The sequence below is a fragment of the Salvia miltiorrhiza genome, chromosome 8, assembly GCF_028751815.1.
Source record: "Salvia miltiorrhiza cultivar Shanhuang (shh) chromosome 8, IMPLAD_Smil_shh, whole genome shotgun sequence".
Lineage (NCBI taxonomy): Eukaryota > Viridiplantae > Streptophyta > Magnoliopsida > Lamiales > Lamiaceae > Salvia > Salvia miltiorrhiza.
The window spans coordinates 34,385,845-34,407,406 of record NC_080394.1 but is presented as its reverse complement, the minus strand read 5'-3'; the positions used below and the strand labels follow the sequence as shown (position 1 = coordinate 34,407,406).

At 38.0% G+C, this 21,562-nt stretch overlaps 3 protein-coding genes across 7 annotated transcripts; 2 read left to right on the top strand and 1 right to left on the bottom strand.

Annotated features, from left to right (window-relative positions):
- Positions 1–3,068: 3,068 nt before the first annotated feature.
- LOC130997879 (pistil-specific extensin-like protein) lies at positions 3,069–3,992 on the top strand. Its single transcript, XM_057923311.1, has 2 exons — positions 3,069–3,362; positions 3,430–3,992. The coding sequence occupies exons 1-2, from the start codon at positions 3,212–3,214 to the stop codon at positions 3,783–3,785; spliced, it is 507 nt and encodes a 168-aa protein (XP_057779294.1). The 5' UTR covers positions 3,069–3,211; the 3' UTR covers positions 3,786–3,992.
- A 497-nt stretch (positions 3,993–4,489) lies between these two features.
- Positions 4,490–9,009, bottom strand: LOC130997878 (vacuolar protein-sorting-associated protein 37 homolog 1-like). 3 transcript variants are annotated; one of them, XM_057923308.1, is made up of 7 exons: positions 8,718–9,009; positions 7,833–8,057; positions 7,314–7,401; positions 5,515–5,554; positions 5,389–5,435; positions 5,155–5,275; positions 4,490–4,866 (listed from the first exon to the last, which is right to left on the bottom strand). In XM_057923308.1, the coding sequence occupies exons 1-7, from the start codon at positions 8,732–8,734 to the stop codon at positions 4,703–4,705; spliced, it is 702 nt and encodes a 233-aa protein (XP_057779291.1). In that variant the 5' UTR covers positions 8,735–9,009; the 3' UTR covers positions 4,490–4,702. The 3 variants fall into 3 exon arrangements, with proteins under 3 accessions (XP_057779291.1, XP_057779292.1, XP_057779293.1); XM_057923309.1 differs by lacking the exon at positions 8,718–9,009 and adding an exon at positions 8,521–8,676; XM_057923310.1 differs by lacking the exon at positions 8,718–9,009 and adding an exon at positions 8,543–8,665.
- A 976-nt stretch (positions 9,010–9,985) lies between these two features.
- LOC130997877 (uncharacterized) lies at positions 9,986–16,253 on the top strand. 3 transcript variants are annotated; one of them, XR_009093238.1, is made up of 3 exons: positions 11,312–12,868; positions 13,729–13,783; positions 15,068–16,253. XR_009093238.1 is itself a non-coding variant. In XM_057923306.1 (2 exons), the coding sequence occupies exon 2, from the start codon at positions 15,069–15,071 to the stop codon at positions 15,771–15,773; it is 705 nt and encodes a 234-aa protein (XP_057779289.1). In that variant the 5' UTR covers positions 9,986–10,115; position 15,068; the 3' UTR covers positions 15,774–16,253. The 3 variants fall into 3 exon arrangements, 2 of the variants coding, with proteins under 2 accessions (XP_057779289.1, XP_057779290.1); XM_057923306.1 differs by lacking the exons at positions 11,312–12,868; positions 13,729–13,783 and adding an exon at positions 9,986–10,115; XM_057923307.1 differs by lacking the exon at positions 13,729–13,783 and having other exon boundaries at positions 11,319–12,868.
- The last annotated feature ends 5,309 nt before the right edge of the window (positions 16,254–21,562 follow it).

Below are 21,562 nucleotides of genomic sequence, written 5' to 3'. Positions count from 1 at the left end.
CACTCAATTGGCTAGAAACTCATGCTAATAACGTGTTGTAATATCTCCTTCTTCAAATAATCCTTAAAGTACAAAAGATTCAGAGAGAAGATAAGAGAAGGAGAGAAAGAGAAGAGAGAACAATATTATGTATTTTTATAACCGTAGAATCTCTGTTCCATCATATATATATATATATATATATATATATATATATATATATATATATATATATAGGGTGTGGTTCTAGAGAGAACTACATTATTTGTGAGAACGGAAGAACCATTAAATCTAATGCATTCACTGTAAAAATTAATGCATCCGCGGTTAAAATTAATGCACTCAAAAAAATAAAAAAAAAATGCTCCCTTCAGGATTCGAACCCAGGATCTGCATTCATCCAACAAGATGATGCATCCACCGTAGATCTTGATGATCGAATGGCTGAAAATGGTTCTCCGGTCTTCTTTTATTTATGGTTCTTTCCTGAACCTCTCCCTATATATATATATATAGGGTTGGGTTCCGGTGGATCCCTATGCTTATAATAGATCCGTAGATCCAAATCTAGAGGGTTGGTGACACGTGGCAAGGCATTTCAAGGCAAAATCTGGAGAGGGGTAAAATTGGAATTTAATTTTCGAAAAAAAAAAATAAAAAAAAATTAGATTTTCTCAAAATAGGTATATTTTAGATGCATAAAGTTTCATACGAGAATGCATGAACTTTCATATAAAAATGCATAAAGTTTCATATAAAAATGCATAAGATTTCACCCCACCCCAACCCCACCCCCACACCCCTGAACCCCACCCCACCCCACCCCAGAACCCCACCCCACCCACCCCCTACCCCCCAACCACCCCCCCAAAAAAAATTTTTTTTTTTACTTTTTTAAAAACTGATTTTCTGACCACTGACCCACCCCTACCCCCACCCCCCCCACCCACCCCCCAACAATTTTTTTTTATTTTTTATTTTCTCAAAAACTGATTTTCTGACCACTGACCCCCCCACCCACCCCCCACCCAACCCCCCATTTTTTTTTTGAAAATCAGTTTTGAAAAAAATAAAAAAAAAAATTGGGGGGGTGGGGGGTGGGTGGGGGGTGGGGGTGGGGGTCGGCCAGCAATCAGAAAATCAGTTTTTGAAAAAAAAAAAATTTTGGGGGGGGTGGGGGGTGCGTGGGGTGGGGGGGGGGCGCATGGGCAGGGGTGGGGTGGCAAAACTACCAGATTTATTAAAATGAAATGCATTTTTTGTATAATTTAATGCATTTTTATGTGAAAACTTTATGCATTTTTGTTTGATTTTATATGCATATGAAACATGCCTATTTTTGGGGGGTGGTAATGGGGAGAGTTGGGGGTGGTGTGGGCTGGATTGGGGGGTGGTATGGGGTGGGGTGGTGAAAATACCAAAATTGGAAAAATTAAATGCATTTTTCTGTTCAAACTTATGCATTTCATGTGAAAACTTTATGCATCTTTGTGTGAAACTATATGCATCTAAAATATATCTATTTTGAGAAAATCTAAAAAAAAAATATATATTTTTTTAATTATTAAATCCGAAAATTACATTCCAATTTTACCCCTCCAGATTTTGCCTTGGAATCCTTGCCACGTGTCACCATCTTGATGCGCCACATGTCATAAATGTGTGGTCAAGATTTGGATCTAGGGATCTATTATAAGCATTGGGATCTATATGATCCCATTCCTATATATATATATATATATATATATATATATATAGGGTGCGGTTATAGTGAGAACCACAATTATCGTGAGAACATAAGAACCAATAAAATTACTGCATCTCCTATACAAATTAATGCATCCGCTATTAAATTTAATGTATCCGAAAAAAATAATTTTTTGCTCCCTTCAGGATTCGAACCCAGCATCTACATCCATCCACCAAAATGATGCATCCACCGTAGTCTTGATGATCGAATGGCTTAAAATGGTTCTCCGTTCTTATTTTATTAATGGTTCTTATTTGAACCTCTCCCTCTATATATATATATATATATCCTCCCCTAAATTAATAACCTCATTTAACTGCTGGAATACTCGAGCCATTCTTTATATATGTCGTTATGTGATTTTATATTTTTTACAATTTATTTGACGTTGTGTCATTTCATTCCACATATACCCCTATTTTACTTAAATGTGTGTTCCCATTTTCGATCATTCTCAATTAATATTTGATGACTCTCATTTCTTCTATACTAGAACGTCCATTCGTGCGATGCACGACGAAAATAAAAATTAACGATATATTTAAATAAATATAAATAAATATAAAATATATTTTAAAAATAAAATAAAATAATTCACGTCAATTATTCAATAAAATCTTGAATTTAAAAATTATATTAACAACTTTGTATAAAGTGTAATAAAAATTATTCAATAACAAAAATTAGCATTTACACATTATTATTATAGAGTTACACGTCATCATAAATATTTTCATATACAAACATAAATAAAAAGTTATAAAATTTTAATGAAAAGAGAGAAAATAAAATATTTTAAAATTTTCATAACTTTATTCATTTTAAATTTATTTTTGATGTTTTTATACAATAGTATTAAATTTAAGACGCATATTAAAAAATCATGAATTAAATTTGACAATATTTACAAAAGAATTAAATTATGAAAAACTAAAAGAAAAAAAGAATGAAAAAATTGATGGAAGAAGAGAGAGAGAAAAAGAGAGGGAAAAGATGGAGGGAAAAACTCCTCTTTTATATATTATATAGATTTGATTTTTTTTTTGGTTCAAATTAATTTAGGGGAGGATTATTAATGGCTCCAGTATTCCAGCAGTTAAATGAGGTTATTTTATTTCATACGAGGAGATTTTTTTAAAATTTTACACCAAAATCATGATTGCGATTAAGAATAAATAATCATTTAATAAGGTTAATTTAGATAAAATATTTTTTTATTAATAAGTGTGCATAAGCACAAAACGACATATATAAAGAATTGGTGGGAGTATTATTTACAATATGGAGTTAGAAGAACGATTAATGTAAATAGAGAGGAGGTTTGACCATTGGATGGGATGCATATGATTAATTAATTAGTTGATGCGCAGCACGTCACGGTTGGAGTTGGATTAGTGGCCTCCCACCCACATTCTGCGACGCTTCTTCTACTTCGTCGTCTATATATATACGCAGCATTTGCACATTCTATTTGTAAACAAAATGAGAACTTTTCTCTTCACAGTCGCAGCACTGCTACTCCTGTGCGGCGCCACCGCGGAGTCCGACGTCTTCCACGTGACCGGCAGCGTGCTCTGCCAGGAATGCGGCGAAGGCTGGAATGAATGGGTCAATGGCGCCAACCCTATCCAAGGTAACACATTAATTAATTAATTAAGAGAAATCGAGAATTAATAATAAAATGGTGTTGGTGCGTGCAGGGTGCAAAGTGTCGGTGACGTGCTTGGACGAGAGGAGCAGAGTGGTGCAGTACACCAGCGACTTGACCGACGAGGCCGGAAACTTCGAGGTGGCTTGTAAGAAATACGTGAATGGCAAGAAGCTGAATCCGCACAACTGCTACTTGAGGCTGGTGTCGTCGCCGCACCCCGTCTGCAACGTGGCCACCAACTTCGCCGGCGGCAAGAGCGGGGTCAATCTCCACCGCCCAAACGTCGTCTACAGAGACATAATAAAGTACGCGCTGGGCCCCTTCTACTACACCACTCCCATGTGCGATGAACCTGATACCACCGATCAACAAACTTCCGATGATTCCAAGCAGAACAACTATTAGATTTTTTGCATTTTCATTTCCTCATTGTTCATTGCCCATTCATATAATTTGAAATTCATTACTATACAATGTTTTCCCCCTCCCCAACTCCCCCAAGTCCAAAAAAAATTACGGGTTCCTAATGTGCTTAATCATGTTCGTTTTGTTAGGGAAAAAAAAAAATACTATATGAACTTTAATATTGCAGTAAATTTATTATTGATTTAATTTTTTTCTCAAATTATTAAGTTAGAATGTTGATGTACTTATTGAATGTTTTAAAAAACAGTGACATTTCTAAACGAATTTATTTTTTAAAAAATGTGTGATGAATACATATTGACATTCCAACTTGCTACGTCAACTTTAATTTGAATAAAAAATTAATTTGTGGTAAAATTACTACATTAAAAAATTTTGACTTCTAAAATTTATGCGCAAAATCGAACTACCCCTAAAATTGGTGTATTTAAACGCAACCCTTGTCCAAACAACACTAAAGGATACGAAACGACAAGCTCTTGATACATGTTAAACAGCTTAATAATGTTCAGGCTAGATAATAATACAGCTTCCATTCATGATTTGGCTCATAATAAACGACGACAAACGAGTCAAGCGGGCCTTTTGGAGAACATACACGCAAGTGTGTGTGTGTGTGTGTGTGTTAATACAGCACGAAATAGTGTGTTATACAAGCAGAAAAAGCAGCTGACAAAGTTCAATACCCAAATACATAATAGTATTATTATAGAAGACAGAATTTGACAGAACGCTTCAGCACAAACTATCAGCTTCGATAGAGAAATTTCCAAAATCTTTTAACTATTTCACGTTTGAAGTTCAACAGGAAAACAACAATTGTATTACACTAATAGAACAATTGTACAAAGAGGGCCGGGCGAGAAGCGGACAGCTTCCAAAAGTACAGCATTTTCTTAGCTGGTTGCAGAAGTCTTGGCGGCAAGGTGGGTAAGAGCACGTTTATGATAAGTATGTCGCATCTTCTTGTATTTCTGTACAAAGGCTGAAAGATCGATTTCTCTATCAAGGAGCTGCTGGTGCAGGGCTTCAGACTCCTCTTCTGTTTTACTCATTGCATCTGGGATAGTACAACAATAACTTGATTTAATGAGCTAATATCATTATTTGAAAGTGGTAAGAAAAGAATAAAATCTACTCTTCTGCTTTAGAAAGCCAATTAGTGTCCTGTTGTAAGAAACTTAAGAGTAAGGACCTGACAGGAAGTCATGACATGTGAAGCAAAACATTGATAACACCGGCATGGATAATGTCCAAACACTACTATCGGCAACCAATATACGAAATATCAATGTCATAGGCATAAAGCAAAAAACAAAGGCAGATGAAATTCAATTGCCTAGAGTACCTTGAAGCCGATGGATGAGTGATGACGGAGAATAGTACTTTAGAGTTTCGTCCTTTTTTCTTTCTAGGTCATGCAATTTTTCTTGAGCAGCAGCCAACTCTGTAGTTCGGATTATTCTGCACTAAAGTCGCAAACCAAATAGATAAAAATTGTCACCTTTGCAACTAGGAAGCTAAGAGTTAAACTGTTAAGGAATAAATGATGGTGACCACAATGTAAGGCTATAAAGTTTACCTGGTTCCTTAGCTCCATTATGCGTGGTTCTTTTTCCAGATTCTCTCCTGGACTCAGGAAAATAAATTTTGTTTAGTATATAACTCGAACAATGCTACTGAAAATTGTGGAGAACAGTTAACTTACTTGCTAGCTGCAGTGTTTCATTCCTGAGTTCATCTCTGACCTGATTGAGAAAATACAAGATGGAGATCATTATGGTTACTAGCAAAATAGTGCTAGAAAACCATCTTAACAGAACAAGCACGGATCGCATATTAATGTCGGAAAGTGAGAATTGACAATTGCAAGACTACATGCAACACACAACCACAAAGTGAGCAAAAGAAAGATGTACCCTCTTTCCAAGTTCAGGAGAAACTAGAAAGACATTAAAAAATAATAATAATAATAATAATAATAATAAAAAATAAAAAAAAATCGTGTAGATGCATCTCTTCTAAATAATACTCCCTCCGTCCCAATATTCATGGCTTGTATTCCTTTTTGAGCCGTCCCACGTTACTTGGCTCGTTTCTTTTTTTAGCTATAATTAGGATTTAGGAGTAAATTAATAACTTAATTAACTACACTATAGAAGTCAAAAAGTAACCTAATTTCTAAATTCTAAAGTTCTCATCCATCTACAGCCTCTCTCATCTGCCCCTAAATTTCTCTCTCTTGTCCGCCTCCACCCTCCACCGCGTCCACCGCCTCCGCCGCGCCCTCCGCCTCCGCCACGTGTTCTACCTCCGCCTCCATCCTCCGCCGTGTCCTCTGCCTCCCCTAAATTTCTCTCCCTTGTCCGCCTCCACCGCCTCTACCCTACACCCTCCCCCGCGTCCACCGCCTCCGCCCCGTCCTCTGTCTCCCCTAAATTTCTCTCTTTTGTCCGCCTCCAACCACGGGAAGATCTCCTCGCAATCCTCAAACCGCGGGCCGATCTCCTCGAATAACTTAGGGATTTGCAGGGATTTAGGGAAAATCGTCTGATTTTGGGAGGTTACTCCATGGGTGAGAAATGGTGGTTTTGTTGCTGTCAGTGAAGAGGATGAAGAGTTGGAAACCTCTTTGACTTGGCCATGAAACTTGCCACAGGAGAGGCAGAGGTGGGAAATTTGGAACTGTGAGAGGAGAGATTAGGCGAGGGAGAGAGAGAGAGAGAGAGAGAGAGAGAGAGAGCAGGGATCTGTGAGAGGAGAGATTAGGGGGTGGGAGAGAAGATTAGAACGGTGCGTCTTAATCCAAATCAACATTAATCCCCTAATTTTTGTCTCCTAAATACTCGTGCCCAAAAGTTTTGAGCCATGTATATTGGGACGGAGGGAGTAATACTTAAGGGACAAATCAATTTGGCAGATGTACGATTTAAAAAAAAATGGTATACATCCAAATAAGTAGACTGTGTACATGCTATGAAAACAAACTTACAAGAATAATTATGGATAAACACAATAGAGAGGAGCGTAAGAATCCAGATTCTCATTTACATTAATATAATACAGTCATACAAAAAAGGGGACAAAAATATCTACCACTTTCCAAGATCAGGAGGAAACTGAAATCATCAAAGGAAATCAGGAAACAGAAATAAATGGGCTCTAAACCAACTACAAGTTAAAGAGATTTTACAAACAACTACACAATCTATCAAGTATCATGAGAAGATACACATGATTAAGTGCAATATAGCAACACAGTATCATTTTTATGTTTATTATGTTCCAAGGTTATAACAGCATACACAAGGAGTAAAGTCTATGCACCAGATGTGATGCTTCAACTGCTTCAGATACTACCTTGGATACCCTTTCTGATGGCCTATATAATTTAAACCTTCTAATACTCTTTTAAATGAAATGAAAATTTGAGCAGCAGATAAAAGTAAAACATGGTATGATACATATGAAATTTGGTATTAGAAAACAATCTGAACTGAAACTCACCCTATTTTGTGTTTTGACAGGTTCCAGTGAATACAATAGATTCTGATAAGCATCCTTGTCTGATAGAAGCTTCCTCAGCTCATCAACACTGAACAATGTTAGTCAACAAAGATGATAATGAGAAACTGTCCCAGGCTATGAACTTAAACCATTCATTAACATCCGTATATTACAGATACATTTGTAATTTTGTATGTGTGTTCTTCTACATTTCTATCTATGATCCTTTTACTGGGGACATAAGATAAGGAAATTGATTTAGTGAAGATCATCTTATTCATTTGCTGGAACCTCAGTGCAAGACATAAAGACAACAGGCTGTTAATTGCAAATGTGAAAACACATTTACCAGTCAGTGCAGAAAAGATTATTCTTTTGCAAGTAGTTCATACACTTGCCAAATTGGAAAAGGAACATAATGATCAAACAATTGGGTGCTCCTTCAAAGTAGCATCCTAACCGATAAGCTCATAAACTAGGGCAGTCATAAACATCTAATAAAAATAAACTGGCGATCACCTCTTATCTTTCAACATAGCAATGATGCCCGCAGCCTCTGCAGGTGAAACGTTTGACAAAGAATTTGGTCGGTCTGTTGGTCTTGATATGCCAAAGCTGCTAGATGTACTCGATCCAGGTGTAGTAGGGCGAGAGGAGCTGGATGAACTAATGACAGAAGGTGGGTACCATGAGTCTGTGGGCATTTCCTGAGGACGGGTCTGAGGTTGCGGCTCCTGAGAGCCCCTGTGGAGAGATGCAACCCGCATAAATAAACACATTACTAGATAGATAAGAATCAAGCAAGAAGAGAGAACAGTGTGCTTTGATCGCTCCATCTCCTTCATTATTACTTAACACATTACTGAAAAAGCTTAACAGAAACGATGATAAATATTCACATCATTAATCCATATCAAATATGTTTAACCGAACAGAGCCAAATCAAAAAGATCTCCACACGTTTATTTGAAAATATTCAAGTCGACTATTAGGCAACAATTAAAAACCATTCAACTGATATACTGCACACATTACGAACACTGTAAGTTTGTAACTGCCCAAAAAGAAAAAAGAAAAAAAATCAGAACTGAAAAAAAATCGATTGTCTACCCTAATACTTCTGCTTTGAGAATCTACAAAATCGAATACAAGCAATACCACAAAACAAAATCAACTCAGCGTTAGAAAATCGAAAATTCTATCACACCAGAGACTAAAAATTCCTTAACGATTCGACTCGAAGCCGTTCTTTTCACCGATAGAGGCAGATAAATTTCAACAACTTGGGAATTGTCCAACAATCATGGTATCTAACATGCTTCACTCGTTGGTAGGTCACCCAATTCATTTCAGCAAAAGAAGACAGAGAGAGAGAGAGAGAGAGATTGGAAAAAGACTGATTACCAGAAATTTTTGAACATGACTTTGAAGAGGTCTCAGTCGTCGGTGGTCTGATCAAAATATAAAACAAGAAGGGGAATCAAAATTTCCAATAACACCCAATCGATTTATCAGCAGGAAATTCCAATTACATCAAGATTGGATTTTGATTGGATTAGGTTCCCCTTTTCTTCTTCTACGTTTTCTATAAACAAACGTATTTTTGGGATAAAATGTATACGTGGTTTTGTTTACACAAGTTCAAACTAAATTACTTAAGCGTGTTGGTTTTCTCCCTAACCACTTTCTTCTCTACTTCTCAAGTACTCCCTCCGTCCGCCAAAAGTGGATCACTTTGGCTAGGCACAGGAATTAATAAAATTGATGATAATTTTGATGTAGTGGAGAAAGGGTCCCACCACTTTATGAGATGTATGGTTGAGATTGAATTTGGGGTGGTTTTTTTGTAAATAAAGAGTGTGTAAGGATAAAAGATTAAAGTGAATGATGGGACCATTTCTATAAAAGGAAAGTGGTATACTCTTTGCGGACGCCCGATATAGTATAAGTGGTCCACTTTTGGCGGACGGAGGGAGTATTATTTATATTACCACACACTTATGTACCATCAGCATTGAAATTAAATAATTTATTTCCTTGGTCCACGATACAATTTCCACTTTATTAATGATATGAATTTTAAGAAGATGATGAATATTACTCTTTTTGTTCCATTCAAATAGACTCGTTTTTCTTTTTAAAACGTCCTACTAGAATATGCCCAATCTTAATTTTAGAAATATTTAGGGGTTTATTAATTAAACTTTGACAATTAATTAAGAGAGATATACCCTCTAAATAAATCTTAATATGCCTTATTGTATTTCACATCGGCCATTCCTCTCATTCTTCTCTCTCTAGCGGCGCAAACCCTAGTCAACTTCTCTCCACCCATTGTCTTCTACCTCTGTCGCCGACTCTCCACCCCTCAACCGCAACCCACCTCTGTGAAAGCTCGCCGTGATGTATACTCCAAACCCCACTTCGATTTGTACGGAATCTGACCATTTAATGATCGATTCCGTCGAAATCGATCCTCTAAGCGATGGCTACGACTCCGATTTGCAATATTCCGATGGATCTGAAAATTTGCTAGATCTTGGTGGCTACTTTCCCATTCTCTTCGAGAGGGCAGATAGGAGGTGGTTCGAGAGGGGTTTGATGCCAAATACACTGGTTCCGGAAATCGATGTACCAGAGACCGTGGTTCCTGAAACCGATCTGCCGGAGCCGGTGGTTGCTAAAGAAGAAAAGGCGGTGGTTGGTAAAGAGGAAGAGGCAAAAATTGCGGGGAAACTCGTGTATGGATTCTAGAGGGTGCTAGATCTAATGTTGGGAATCTATTTTCCCTTCTACAAACGGGTGAGGAAATTCCTTTTACTTGTAAGCCTCTAGAAATTGTTGTTTTTTGTTGCATGTGTAATGAGAAAGAGCATGATGTGGATTTGAGGTTGAAATCTAGTTGTGGCTATGATGATGTTATGTTGGCTCCTGATTTTGCATTCGTGAACCCTAATTTGTGTTGCCATTTTGGCCATAAAACCACATCGATGATTCCATACGAGGAGATGTGTTTAAGGCTGTCATCTTATGTAGCCCCGTTTCGTTAAGCCTTCATGTGTTTTTGCTTCTGCCTTGTGTATTCTGTGATGAGTTGCTTTGTTCTCAACTTGATGTTTTGTGATGGGTTGCTATGTTTTGAGCTTGTTGTTGTCTGCACTGTTCTTTCCCTGACTCTTTGAATTGCTTGTTGTTGGCTTTGAATTGCTGCCTTGTTATTTTACAAAATGTTGCATCATTTTTTACATTGATTGAGCATGTAATGTTACAAAAAATAGGCCTCAGTCCTTACAAAAAGGAGTGACTAAGGCCTTTGGTTTTTTACAACTAAGATTTTTCAAAATGTACCAAAGGATTCTAAACTATAGACTAAGTCAGCCACATTTGATGCATTACAAAAGAGTTTAAATCTAGGCTTTCATTAAAGTGAGTTGACCGTGATGTTCATAGCCCAAGTCTTCCATGATGTCTTACATTCTTTCTTCTTCCCCTGACTGTATCATGTGTGACGAGTTCAGAAATAATTCCAATAATAAAAATATAAAAATATAAGACGACATAAGAATATACATGGTTCGATCATATTGATCTACGTTCACGGAGGTTGCCCCAGTATTTTACTATAGTTTGTGTGTGATTACATTTACATAATTGAGAGATGAATAGAGCATAGCCTAAAAATACTTATAAGAGCCCTATTTATAAGCTATAAAGTAAACTTGACCCCTAAAGCCCATTCATTAATACTTGGGTTCATTAACTCAAACAATTAGGCCCAAGCCTTATTACACTAATCTTCGTCCTGGAATTGAGCTGGCACGAGACATAGCTGGAAGACAGAGCTAAGCTTTTCCAAGGCGAGAGCCAGGTTAAGCTGCCACGATAACTCTCGATTGATAAAGTCAGCTTTGTCAAGTCAGCGCTGCATCAAATAATAATAATAATAATAATAATAATAATAATAATAATAATAATAATAATAATAATAATAATAATAATAATAATAATAATAATAATAAAGAGAAATATTTCAACCCTGTTAAGCACATCGTTGGTGCGTATTTTACTCCTCATCAGCTACTTCTCCCCCAGTTTGGTTGAACTGTGTCTCCTTCGTGTTCAACCAGTGAAGTTATTGCTAGAGCCAATGTTGTGCTGCTCTCCCAAGTCTACCTAACAACCATGATATTTTAGCTCCGCCACTCACTTAAGACGAGATGTTTTCACTTTGCACAGTAGCAAAGTCAAAATACTTCGGCCCTGCAACCCCGTAACTCATCAAAGATTAAATATTTTAGCTTTGCAAAACAATCAAAGACAAAATATTCTAGCCCTGCAAATTGTCAATCACATAAGAAATTTTAGCTCTGTAAATCAACAAAGATAAGAATTTTTCCTTGATTTTAGAGTCGTCGTTGCAGGCTTGATTTCTCTTTTGATTTTTGAACATCGTCAAAGGTGATCAACTTTCATTTCTTTGAGCGCATAAGAAAACCAACACTTGAATAGGTGAGCAATATGAATACTTTGTGTTGGGCGAATAAGAAGGTCGTCACAAGAAGATACCGATATTATATGTAACCTCGTCAAGGCAGAGAGACATAATATTTTGATAGTGTGAGAAAGACCAACATAGATAATTATCAAATCTGACCGACATACTCTGTTATTGGGTGCGTGAGAAGACTAGTGCGTGAGAGTACCGATACTTGATTGAGAGTGTCCTTTATTGAGTTCCAAAGAGTAAAGATAGCAGACGAGAAATATCATCGTTGGACGATTTAGGAACACACCATAGAGGTGGCTTTATTCACCGTTGGGTGATTTAGAACCCAAGCATATCACACGGGGATAGCTTTAAGAATGAACATATCACACCCTAATGAGGACTCCCGATGGTACAGCCCTGAGAAGGACTCCCGATGGTACAACCTGTAATACCCCGTATATTTTATAATATTTTTATTAGTATATATATTTGTTAAAGGAATTAAATAGCTTGAGATGTTATTTAATTAATTGAGTATTAGTTACTAATGAGTTTATTAATTTAAGTAATCAATATCAATTATTAAATCAATAGTGAGAATAATAGGTGAATATTTATTTACTTGTTTCTTCATGGATGTGAATAGTTTTGATAGAATAGTGGGTGATTAGCTCTATTAATTTAGTAGTTGGAAAATATTTCTTTAAGTTTGTTTTTAATTTATTAATTTCAATAAACAATTAGCTAGTGTGTTAACTACCTTTCCAATATATGAGATATTAAAGTTACATTTTATTTATTATTATTTCCTAAGTGGGCTGATCAGTAGAGGGCACCAAATTGGATTCTAAATTACATTGCATCAAATATTTTAATTCTTAGGGCACAAGTCCCCCCCAAAAAAGGGGATAGTTAAATAAGTGTATTAGAATTGAGAAATCTCATTTTCCCTTGTTCCTGGACTCTTGACTTTTCTCCCAAAAGAAAACAGAACCATCATCTTCCTCTTTCAAGTTGAATTCGTAGAGAAATCTCAAGCAGAAGCTGCACTACTTTAAAAGAAAAGGTGAATTTCTTCGATTCTCTGTTTTCCTACAAGTATAGCATGAAGAAAATTTATGTTTTAAAATCTAGGGTTTTCGAAAAATTTGGGGATTTAATGTTGGAGTTGAAGTATGGTATAAATATTGAGATATATTATGTTTTTGATGTTCCTAAGCCGGATTGTGGTGATTAATTGTGTTAATTGTTACTTAATTTTGATTTTACTCAAGTTAGTATAAACCCTAGGTTTGAGTTCGAAAATTTTGATTATGTTCTTGAGTAATTGAGTTCATATATGTGTTCTTGAGCTGGAACTATGTCATATATGAGTTTATTATGAGTTTACACCACATAGTTTGGGAGATTGATTTTGTTAGTTTAGTGAAAATTATGGCTTTGAGTTAAGAAGGTTCACATGCTATTGTTTGATGGAGATATGTATATTATGATGTGATTTTATTAATTATTGAGATTAGAACAACCCTACTACCCAATTCTTTTATAAAGCTCTATTGTATAAAGAGCAGAGAAGTGATAAAGTTGCTATGTTTATGCATATAGTTGAGAGTAGTAGCATTGGTGGAGTTTAATTTTAGCTCATTAATTGAGGTTTCTTTTAAGGAGATTGAGATGATTAAAGATATTAGTTTATTAAACTAAATATGTATATATTAATTGAGAATTGACAAACATCTTTGAGCTTATTCTTTTTTCTTATTGAGTTAAGAGGAGTGAGCGGTGTTATTGTATTGATGATATGATGTGAGGAAATGTTAGGATGATAAGTGAATAGCAAATATGAGTTATTGTTGTAATATTATATTTATATATATATTTCCTTACTTATTTTTCTTACAAAAAAAAATCTTTATCTATCTAAAGGCTCCGGCTAGGAACGAGCCTGACACTAGAGTACGAAGTAAGAGAAACATATCAGGTGGGCTTACTAACTCAAGAAACAAAGATGCATACTTTATTATATAAAGTTTAAGTGTATGCATTTATTTTCAAATTGTTGACTTGCCAATATTTGACATTTGTATGATACCATCTACATAGAAGAACGAATTCGGGTCCTGAGCGAGTCGGGATTTGTGTACACAAGGTGACGGTTAACCTTGAGTTAGCTTGTCGTTACGTTTGGGAAGGAGGCCTACTTCTCAACGTGTTTATTGAGATTAGTAGATATGATACTTACTTATATGGGAACTTAGTCTGCGCATACACTTTCAATTACTATGTAAAAATAGTACATCAAACACAGGTTGCTTCAGAAAATCCCTTGTGTATTGCTTAAAGTGGCAAGTTCAATATATAGCATTATCATGCAAAGTTTCAAATATTTTCGGCACATGTTCACTGAGTGCTTTTGGTACTCAGCCCTGCATATCTTTCTAAATGTGCATGTTAAGTTGGGATGAAGATGGAAGTGTGCTGAGCTGGAGCTTTTTGTTTTTGTAAATTAATAGTAATAGGCTCAGGATGTTGTGTCTTCATACATAATGTCCAATGATGTACTCCGCTGCAACACTTTATTTCTCTTATCACTTTTGCGTGTTGTAGAATGTTTTAAAACCTTAACCTGTATATGAGCTTGACAAATCTTGGTTATGATGTTTATTTCGTTTAAACTTCTTTTGTGAAAGTTTGATGGTGACGAACCTCTTGAAATTCATTGATTATATATGTGAGTTGTTAATTTTTTATTTGTCTTAGTTTCCTTTCAATTACTTTTCATCTCTCGTTTCTCCACGTTAGTCGTACGATACCTGGTCTAGCTATCGTTCTCCTAGGCCGGGCTGCGACAAAGTGGTATCAGAGAAGGCCCTTTGCTCTAAGCCTAATTTATTTTGAGTTTAGTCTATATTGTATCTCTAGACTACTAGGATATTAATGATGAATGCTCAGCACACCATCTCATCCAGCTTAATCAGGTATGAGTTTAAATTATTTTTGTTCTAAAAAAAATAAAAAAAAATTATGATGTGATTTATAGAGTTTGAGTTTCTGATAAATGAAATGATGGATGATGCTATTTATGAGATTGTTTTGGATTATTGTTCATTTTAAACTTGTTATGATTTTGTAAGTGGTTTAGATGAATATTTAATTATTCAAGTATGTGTTATTTAAGTGAACTATTTCATGATTTGGGAGATTTATTAGGAGTTAGTTTTTATGGGTATTATGTTAAACTAAGTTGTAAAGTTATATTGGGCAGGATGGCTCGTACCCTACGTACCGCAAGGAAGAGGGTTAGTACTAGAGCGACACGGGATGAGATTCGTTGGGAGTACCTCCACTATGGCATGTGCTGGAGAGACACATTGGGGGAATTTCTTGCCCACTTCCACGAGCACTGGTTGGCAGCTAGCATGTATGGGATCTCCTCGTATGATGGCATTATTCGACTGACTCTACTTCCATCCGACTGGAAGGGTTGGGCGACCTCCATTGCCACAGACTACTTATACTATTATGGTGAGGAGTACGACCTGTATGTAGATTTTCCAGGTTTCGTAGCCGCGGTTAGTTATCAGTATTTCTGCTATGGGGCAGCTCCTTATGGACCATACACGTTACCAGGAGACTACATCCAAGCTGGAGGAGGAATTGCCGATTTCTTACCACGAGATGACCCTGCTCCGTATGTGCCGTCCGAGCCAGTTCAGGTGGCCCCACTCCTTGAGTCTGACACTGATGACGAGATAGCTGCCCTACTTCGTTCTCCTACACCGATTTACATAGTGGTTTCCTCTGATAGTGAGACAACTCCTCAACAAACACTTCCGACTGTACCATCCTCAAAACCCGCACCTGCAACAAGTTTGAAGCTGGACCTTCCAGACTGCCTGGTGTACCTCGAGACCATATGGATTCTCCCGGGATGCAGCCGACTGTTGGAACTATACGTCGAGAGCCGATAGATCTAAATTAAGCGGATGTGGTAGTCGACTCGGATGATAAACACGAGGCAGAGACACACGGTCAGATGATGCATGTTTTCTTGAGGAGGGATTCTGCAGGTAACGATGTGAGAGTTCACGAGGTTCCATGACATGAGGGCGAGATAGAGACGGAGCCTAGTGAGTCCAGTGCAGCATGAGCAGATGTTAGCTACTCCTTGATGATGGTTAGATAGAAGGTGTAGTAACTTTATGTATGTACATAGATGTATATAGCTATGTGTGGTGTGTAGATGTATATATATGTTTTGATGATACGAATGCGGAGTCTAGCAGACCGCACCGTGGTATAGTACTAGTTGTGATGTTTATATAGTAGAACATCAGGATTAGTACTAGGGATTTTTGCTGTACATATCCCTGCTATTTTGTAAAAGTCCTCCGAGGAGGCAGCTTTTACCTGATGATATATGATGATGACCTACGCGGTCATTTAGCAAATTTCATGAGTTACTATTTGTTGAGTTAAATGTGAATTGCTTAAGTATGAGTTATTTTGCAATGATGATGTATTTAATATAGACTTTGCAATGATGATATATTTAATATAGACTTTGTATATATGATCAGGAACCTACACCACCTCCATCTCCACCACCTGAAAGGAGAATAGAAGAACTTTTTCTTCGTCAGAACCCACCTACTTTTAGTGGGACTGGAAATCCAACAGAGGCTGAGGAATGGATCCGATCTATGGAGCGAATCTTTCGTTTCCTAAGGTGTAATGATCAAGAACGTCTTTTATGCACATCGTTTCAGCTAAAAGGTTCAGCTGACTACTGGTGGAAGGCTAGGCAAAGGACCTACACTCCGGAACAAATTGAGAATTTGACTTGGGAGCAATTCAAAAATGCTCTTGTTGACAAATATGTTCCCCGAAGTTATCGTAAGCAAAAGGAAATGGAATTTACTAATTTGAAACAAGGAAAGCAGACTGTTGCAGAGTATGACTGTGAATTCTACGACTTAGCTCGTTATGCTCCATATAAAGTAGACACAGATGAAAAGATGTCTGAACTTTTCTGTGTTGGTCTGAGATAAGATATCCGAGTGATATTGGCAAGTCAATGATTGATGCTTAATTGTTCTAAATTTTGGGGTTCGAGTGAGCTTATTTTAAAGATAATCTTCTGGAAATTGGTGCATTTTATGTGTTGTTTTATGCTTTGCAGGAGATTTAGGTTTTATAGATGGAAGAGTGCAATTTTGGAGATTTTGGGGTTAAGAATGGCGTTTTTAGGCACACTTTGCAGAGCAGAGCAGAGCTGAATTGCAGAGTCAAAACCGAAATCAACAAGAGCTGAACTTCCCTAGAGAAGTCCGCTAGAGCAGAGACGCTCGTCAGAGCAGAGCTGCGAAGATAGCGCTGTAGCGGACCAGAGCCGACCTTTCCAGAGCAGAGTTATTCCCGCCATAACTGCGATTGTTGGCCAAAGAATGAGTGTTTTCCATGGCGCGCATCCAGCTGGAGTTGCCTTATCTTGCACGATTTTATTGCCTTTAGAGTTCTACTTTGCATGGCAATTTCCATGGTGATCAAGAGGGATTTGAAGTCTATAAATAGGGCTTAGTTATTCATTGTAAAATAATCCTTCTGCCTCCAGGCGTGTAGTTAGATAAAACCCTTTTGCCTTAATCTCTAGTTTCCGCCAAGTTAGCTAAAGCTTAGGTTTATTGCTTTTCTAGTGCTAGTTTCGATTTCTGTTCTTAGTTAGTTTAATATAGTTCTTTTAATTCATGTTTTAGATTAGTTCCCGTTTAGAGTTGTAATTACATGACAGATTACTTCCCGAGACGATTTACGGTATTTCTTTTATTAAGTTTATTTATTTGCTTTTACCTGCGTTTCCTTTAAATTCTGCAATTTAAATTATGCACTTTAAATTATGCAATTTAGTTTCTGCGTAGTTAGATTAGATTAGAAGTTTTAATTAAATTTAAATTGCCTAGTTAATTAAAAATAAATTTTATTAGAAAAAGAAAACCTAAAGAACCCATGAATGCACAGAAAAGCAGACTAAGGGCCGAGCCTCATTAAAACCTTGCTAGGAAAACCCGAAAGGGAAAAACATAGCAAGGAAAAAGAGTACCCGTCTAAGAGAAAAAGTTAGCGAGCTGAGTTGAGAATACTTCAGAAACTCCAGCCGAACCATCGTCCCTAAATATTCTCGGCTCACTAACACGGAAAGAAAGCAACGAAAAAAACTGAAAAACAACGCAGAACCACATCGCTCATGCCAACACTGCCTAACACAAGAACAAGCATAAAAAAACTAGGAAAAACCGAAAACCAGAGCAACCAACAGCTCCACGCATCGGCGGGCATAGTCCACGCTAGAAACTGCACCTGAAAATTCCAAAAGGGATTGCCCACCAAGTGTTTACCAAAAAGCCGAAGAGGTGAAATAGCTTTAAGACCCAGAAAACATGCCGTCGTGAAGCGATGATCGTGAAAAGTGACTCCATCCGGAGTGGAGCACGACATATCAATGACCAGAACTTGTCGTCTCCAAAAAACACAAGGCCGATAATCAAAGAAGATCGCCAAGCTACCAAAAAGGCCCGTCCCCCCTGACCCTAACTTTGAGCGCACCCAAAAGCTATAAAAACGCCAGGAGGTCACCCAAAACAACACTCTAAAAGCAATCCAAACCAAAAACCAACCTAACACCAGACGCCCAGCACCTGGAATCCGTAACCACGCCAGAAACGGCACCCACAAGGGGCTGCCCACCAAGTGCTTACCAAAAAGCCGATGAGAAGAAATAGTGTTAAGAGCCAGAAAACACTCCTCCGTCAAGCTTTGATCGAGAAAATTGACTCCATCCGGAGCAGAGCACGACATATCAATGACCAGAACTTGTCGTCTCCAAGAAACACAAGGCCGATAATCAGAAATTATCGCCAAGCTACCAAAAAGGCCCGTCCCACCTGACTCTAACTTTGAGCGCACCCAAGAGTTATAAAAAAGCCAGGAGGTCACCCAAAACAACTCTCTAAAAACAGACCAAACCAGAAGCCGCCCTAACACCCACCAACAGATCGACAAAAAACCCGCGAGGAAAGGAAGCAAACCGAAAGATAAAACACCATTCACCTGCAACATCAAAACACAAGCTAAGACACCACACGAATATGGCTGTGGGAAGACATATCACGACGGACCACCGCTTTGATAGCCTCAATTTCACTCGGCCACCACCCTTCCTCCATACTATTGTTCGCCATAATATCAGCAGGCTTGTTTCCTTCCCTATAGATATGAGTTACTTGCAAATTGAACTTCGTCAACAAAGAAAGAATCTGGTTCCAAGAGGTGCGAAAACGCCAGGGAACGAGCAAAGACCTCTCCGAGAGAAGATGCACAATGTAAGTCGAATCAGATTCTACCCAAAGAGAAAACCAATGTCTCGTATTAGCAATCTGAATCGCAGTAATGACAGCCAAAAGTTCCGCCTCAAAAGCATAACCGACCCCCCCTTTAACGTGAAAGCAGCCGCGAAGCCCAACTAAATTTGTCCCTGAACACACCCCCTGCAGCTATAGCGTCCGGCGCGCCCGCAGCTGAACCATCCGTATTTACCTTAATCCAGTGATTGGAAGGAGGCCACCAATAAACGTTGATGAAATCCGGAGGAAGGGCCGCCCTCCCCTTAACACCAATTTTTCTGAGGATTGAGAGATCTTCCCAAGTGTTATTCATTGAACCAAGCTTGAAGTTCTGCTCCATCTCACGAAAAGCAATCTTAACCGATTGCAACAAACATTTATCATTGAATTTACCATCATAAAAAATACAGCAATTACGCTGTTTCCAAATACTCCAAATCAAAGTGATAATGCCCGCTTTCCAAAAACAAGCCAGTTGCGAACTGAAAGAGGAGTTCCACGCAGCCACCAACATACTCATAATATCCGAAATTTGAGAATCCATGCTATGATTAAACCAACCCAAAAATTCCAACCAAACCGAGCGAACTCTACTACAATCCCAAAATAAGTGCTCAATAGTCTCATCAGCTTTAAAACAAAAAGGACAGTAGTTAGGCATAATAAGGCCATGACAAATGAGATTGTCATACGTAGGAAGACGCCTATGTAGTAATCTCCAACAAGTGATAGAACGACGCGTTGGAATGTATTTTTCCCAAATCCAAGTGCCCCAACGAACCGCCGGAAACCGATGTCAATGATGGGAAAAAGCAAGGGAAGAAGTGACATTCCCATGTAAGGAAGGCTTCCAAAATCTAGTGTCATGGCCATCACCAACCGAGATAAGAAGAATGTCACACACCACATCTGGAAAAACATCCACAAACTCCTGAGTAAAATACCATATCCCATCAAAGAAATAGTCGGCAACCGAAAAATTGAGAAAATCCTGAACATAATGAGGCACGCCACACTTCCTAGCAATAGAATAGCCAACCCAATCATCATTCCAGAAATTGGTGTATTCGCCCGTGCCAATGTAACAGTAAGAATTGTTGACTAACGGCGCAATTTCCGCTCTAAGACCAAGCCAGACAGAAGAAGGCGCCGCAATGGATTTCACCTGGCCGAAAGTTTTAAGGTATCTGTGTCTCATAATATCAATACCAAAATCATCACCACAGATAACGCTCCAAGCTCTCTTCATAAGAAAACTCTTATTCATCAAAGAGAAAGAACGAATGCCAAGACCACCTTCATCCTTGGTGGCACAAACCCTAGCCCAAGCGACAGTACAAGTAGCGTGTTTTTCAGTATTCCCAGACCAAATAAAATTCCGACACTTAGCATCAAGAGTCTTCAAAAGAGAGCGTGGCCAACGATAGATCATCATGGAATGAGTGAGAGAGCTCTGAATAACCGACTTCACCAAACAAACACGGCCAGCCATAGATAGAAGTCTGCCACGCCACCGAGCAAACTTCTGAACAATACGATCATGTATGTGCCTGAGAAAAGAGGCTCTAACCCTTCCAACAAATAAAGGAACCCCGAGATAAGTGAAGGGTAGAGAGCCATGAGTAAAATCAATGCATCTCCCAATAGCTCTCTTCAAAGAAATAGGAACCCGATCAGAGTAATATACATGAGATTTTTCAGGACTATAGAACTGGCCAGAGATAGAACCATAAAAGCTGAGAATGTTCCGAATAGTACGCGCATTCTGCTCCGTGGCTTTGCAGAAAACCAGAATATCATCAGCATAAAGGAGATGTGTAGGAAAAGGACGTGCTCTACACATATTCATCGGAGTAATGTGACCAGAGGAAACACAGTTATTGAAGAGCATACTAAGGACATCTTCAGCTATCCCAAAAAGAATGGGAGAAAGAGGATCTCCTTGTCTGACGCCACGAGAGCAAGCAAAGTAACCATGCAGCCGACCATTGTAGAGAATGGAGAGACGAGCATACTCCAGAATGATCTTGATCCAATTAATGAATTTAGCGTCATACCCACCAACTCTAAGGACCGCCAGAAGAAAATCCCAACGAATCGTGTCGAAGGCTTTTCTAATGTCAATTTTACAAGCCATATTAAGACCACCACCTGACCTCCTCATGCAATTAATACCTTCCGAACCCAGCATGATACAATCATGTATCGATCTACCACTAATGAAGCCAAATTGGTTCTTACTCACATACTTAGCAGCGACAACTCCAAGACGAGAAGCAAGGATTTTAGAAATAATCTTGAAAAAGAAGTTAGAGAGAACAATGGGCCGAAGATCACCGACCGTGTTCACAATGTCCTTC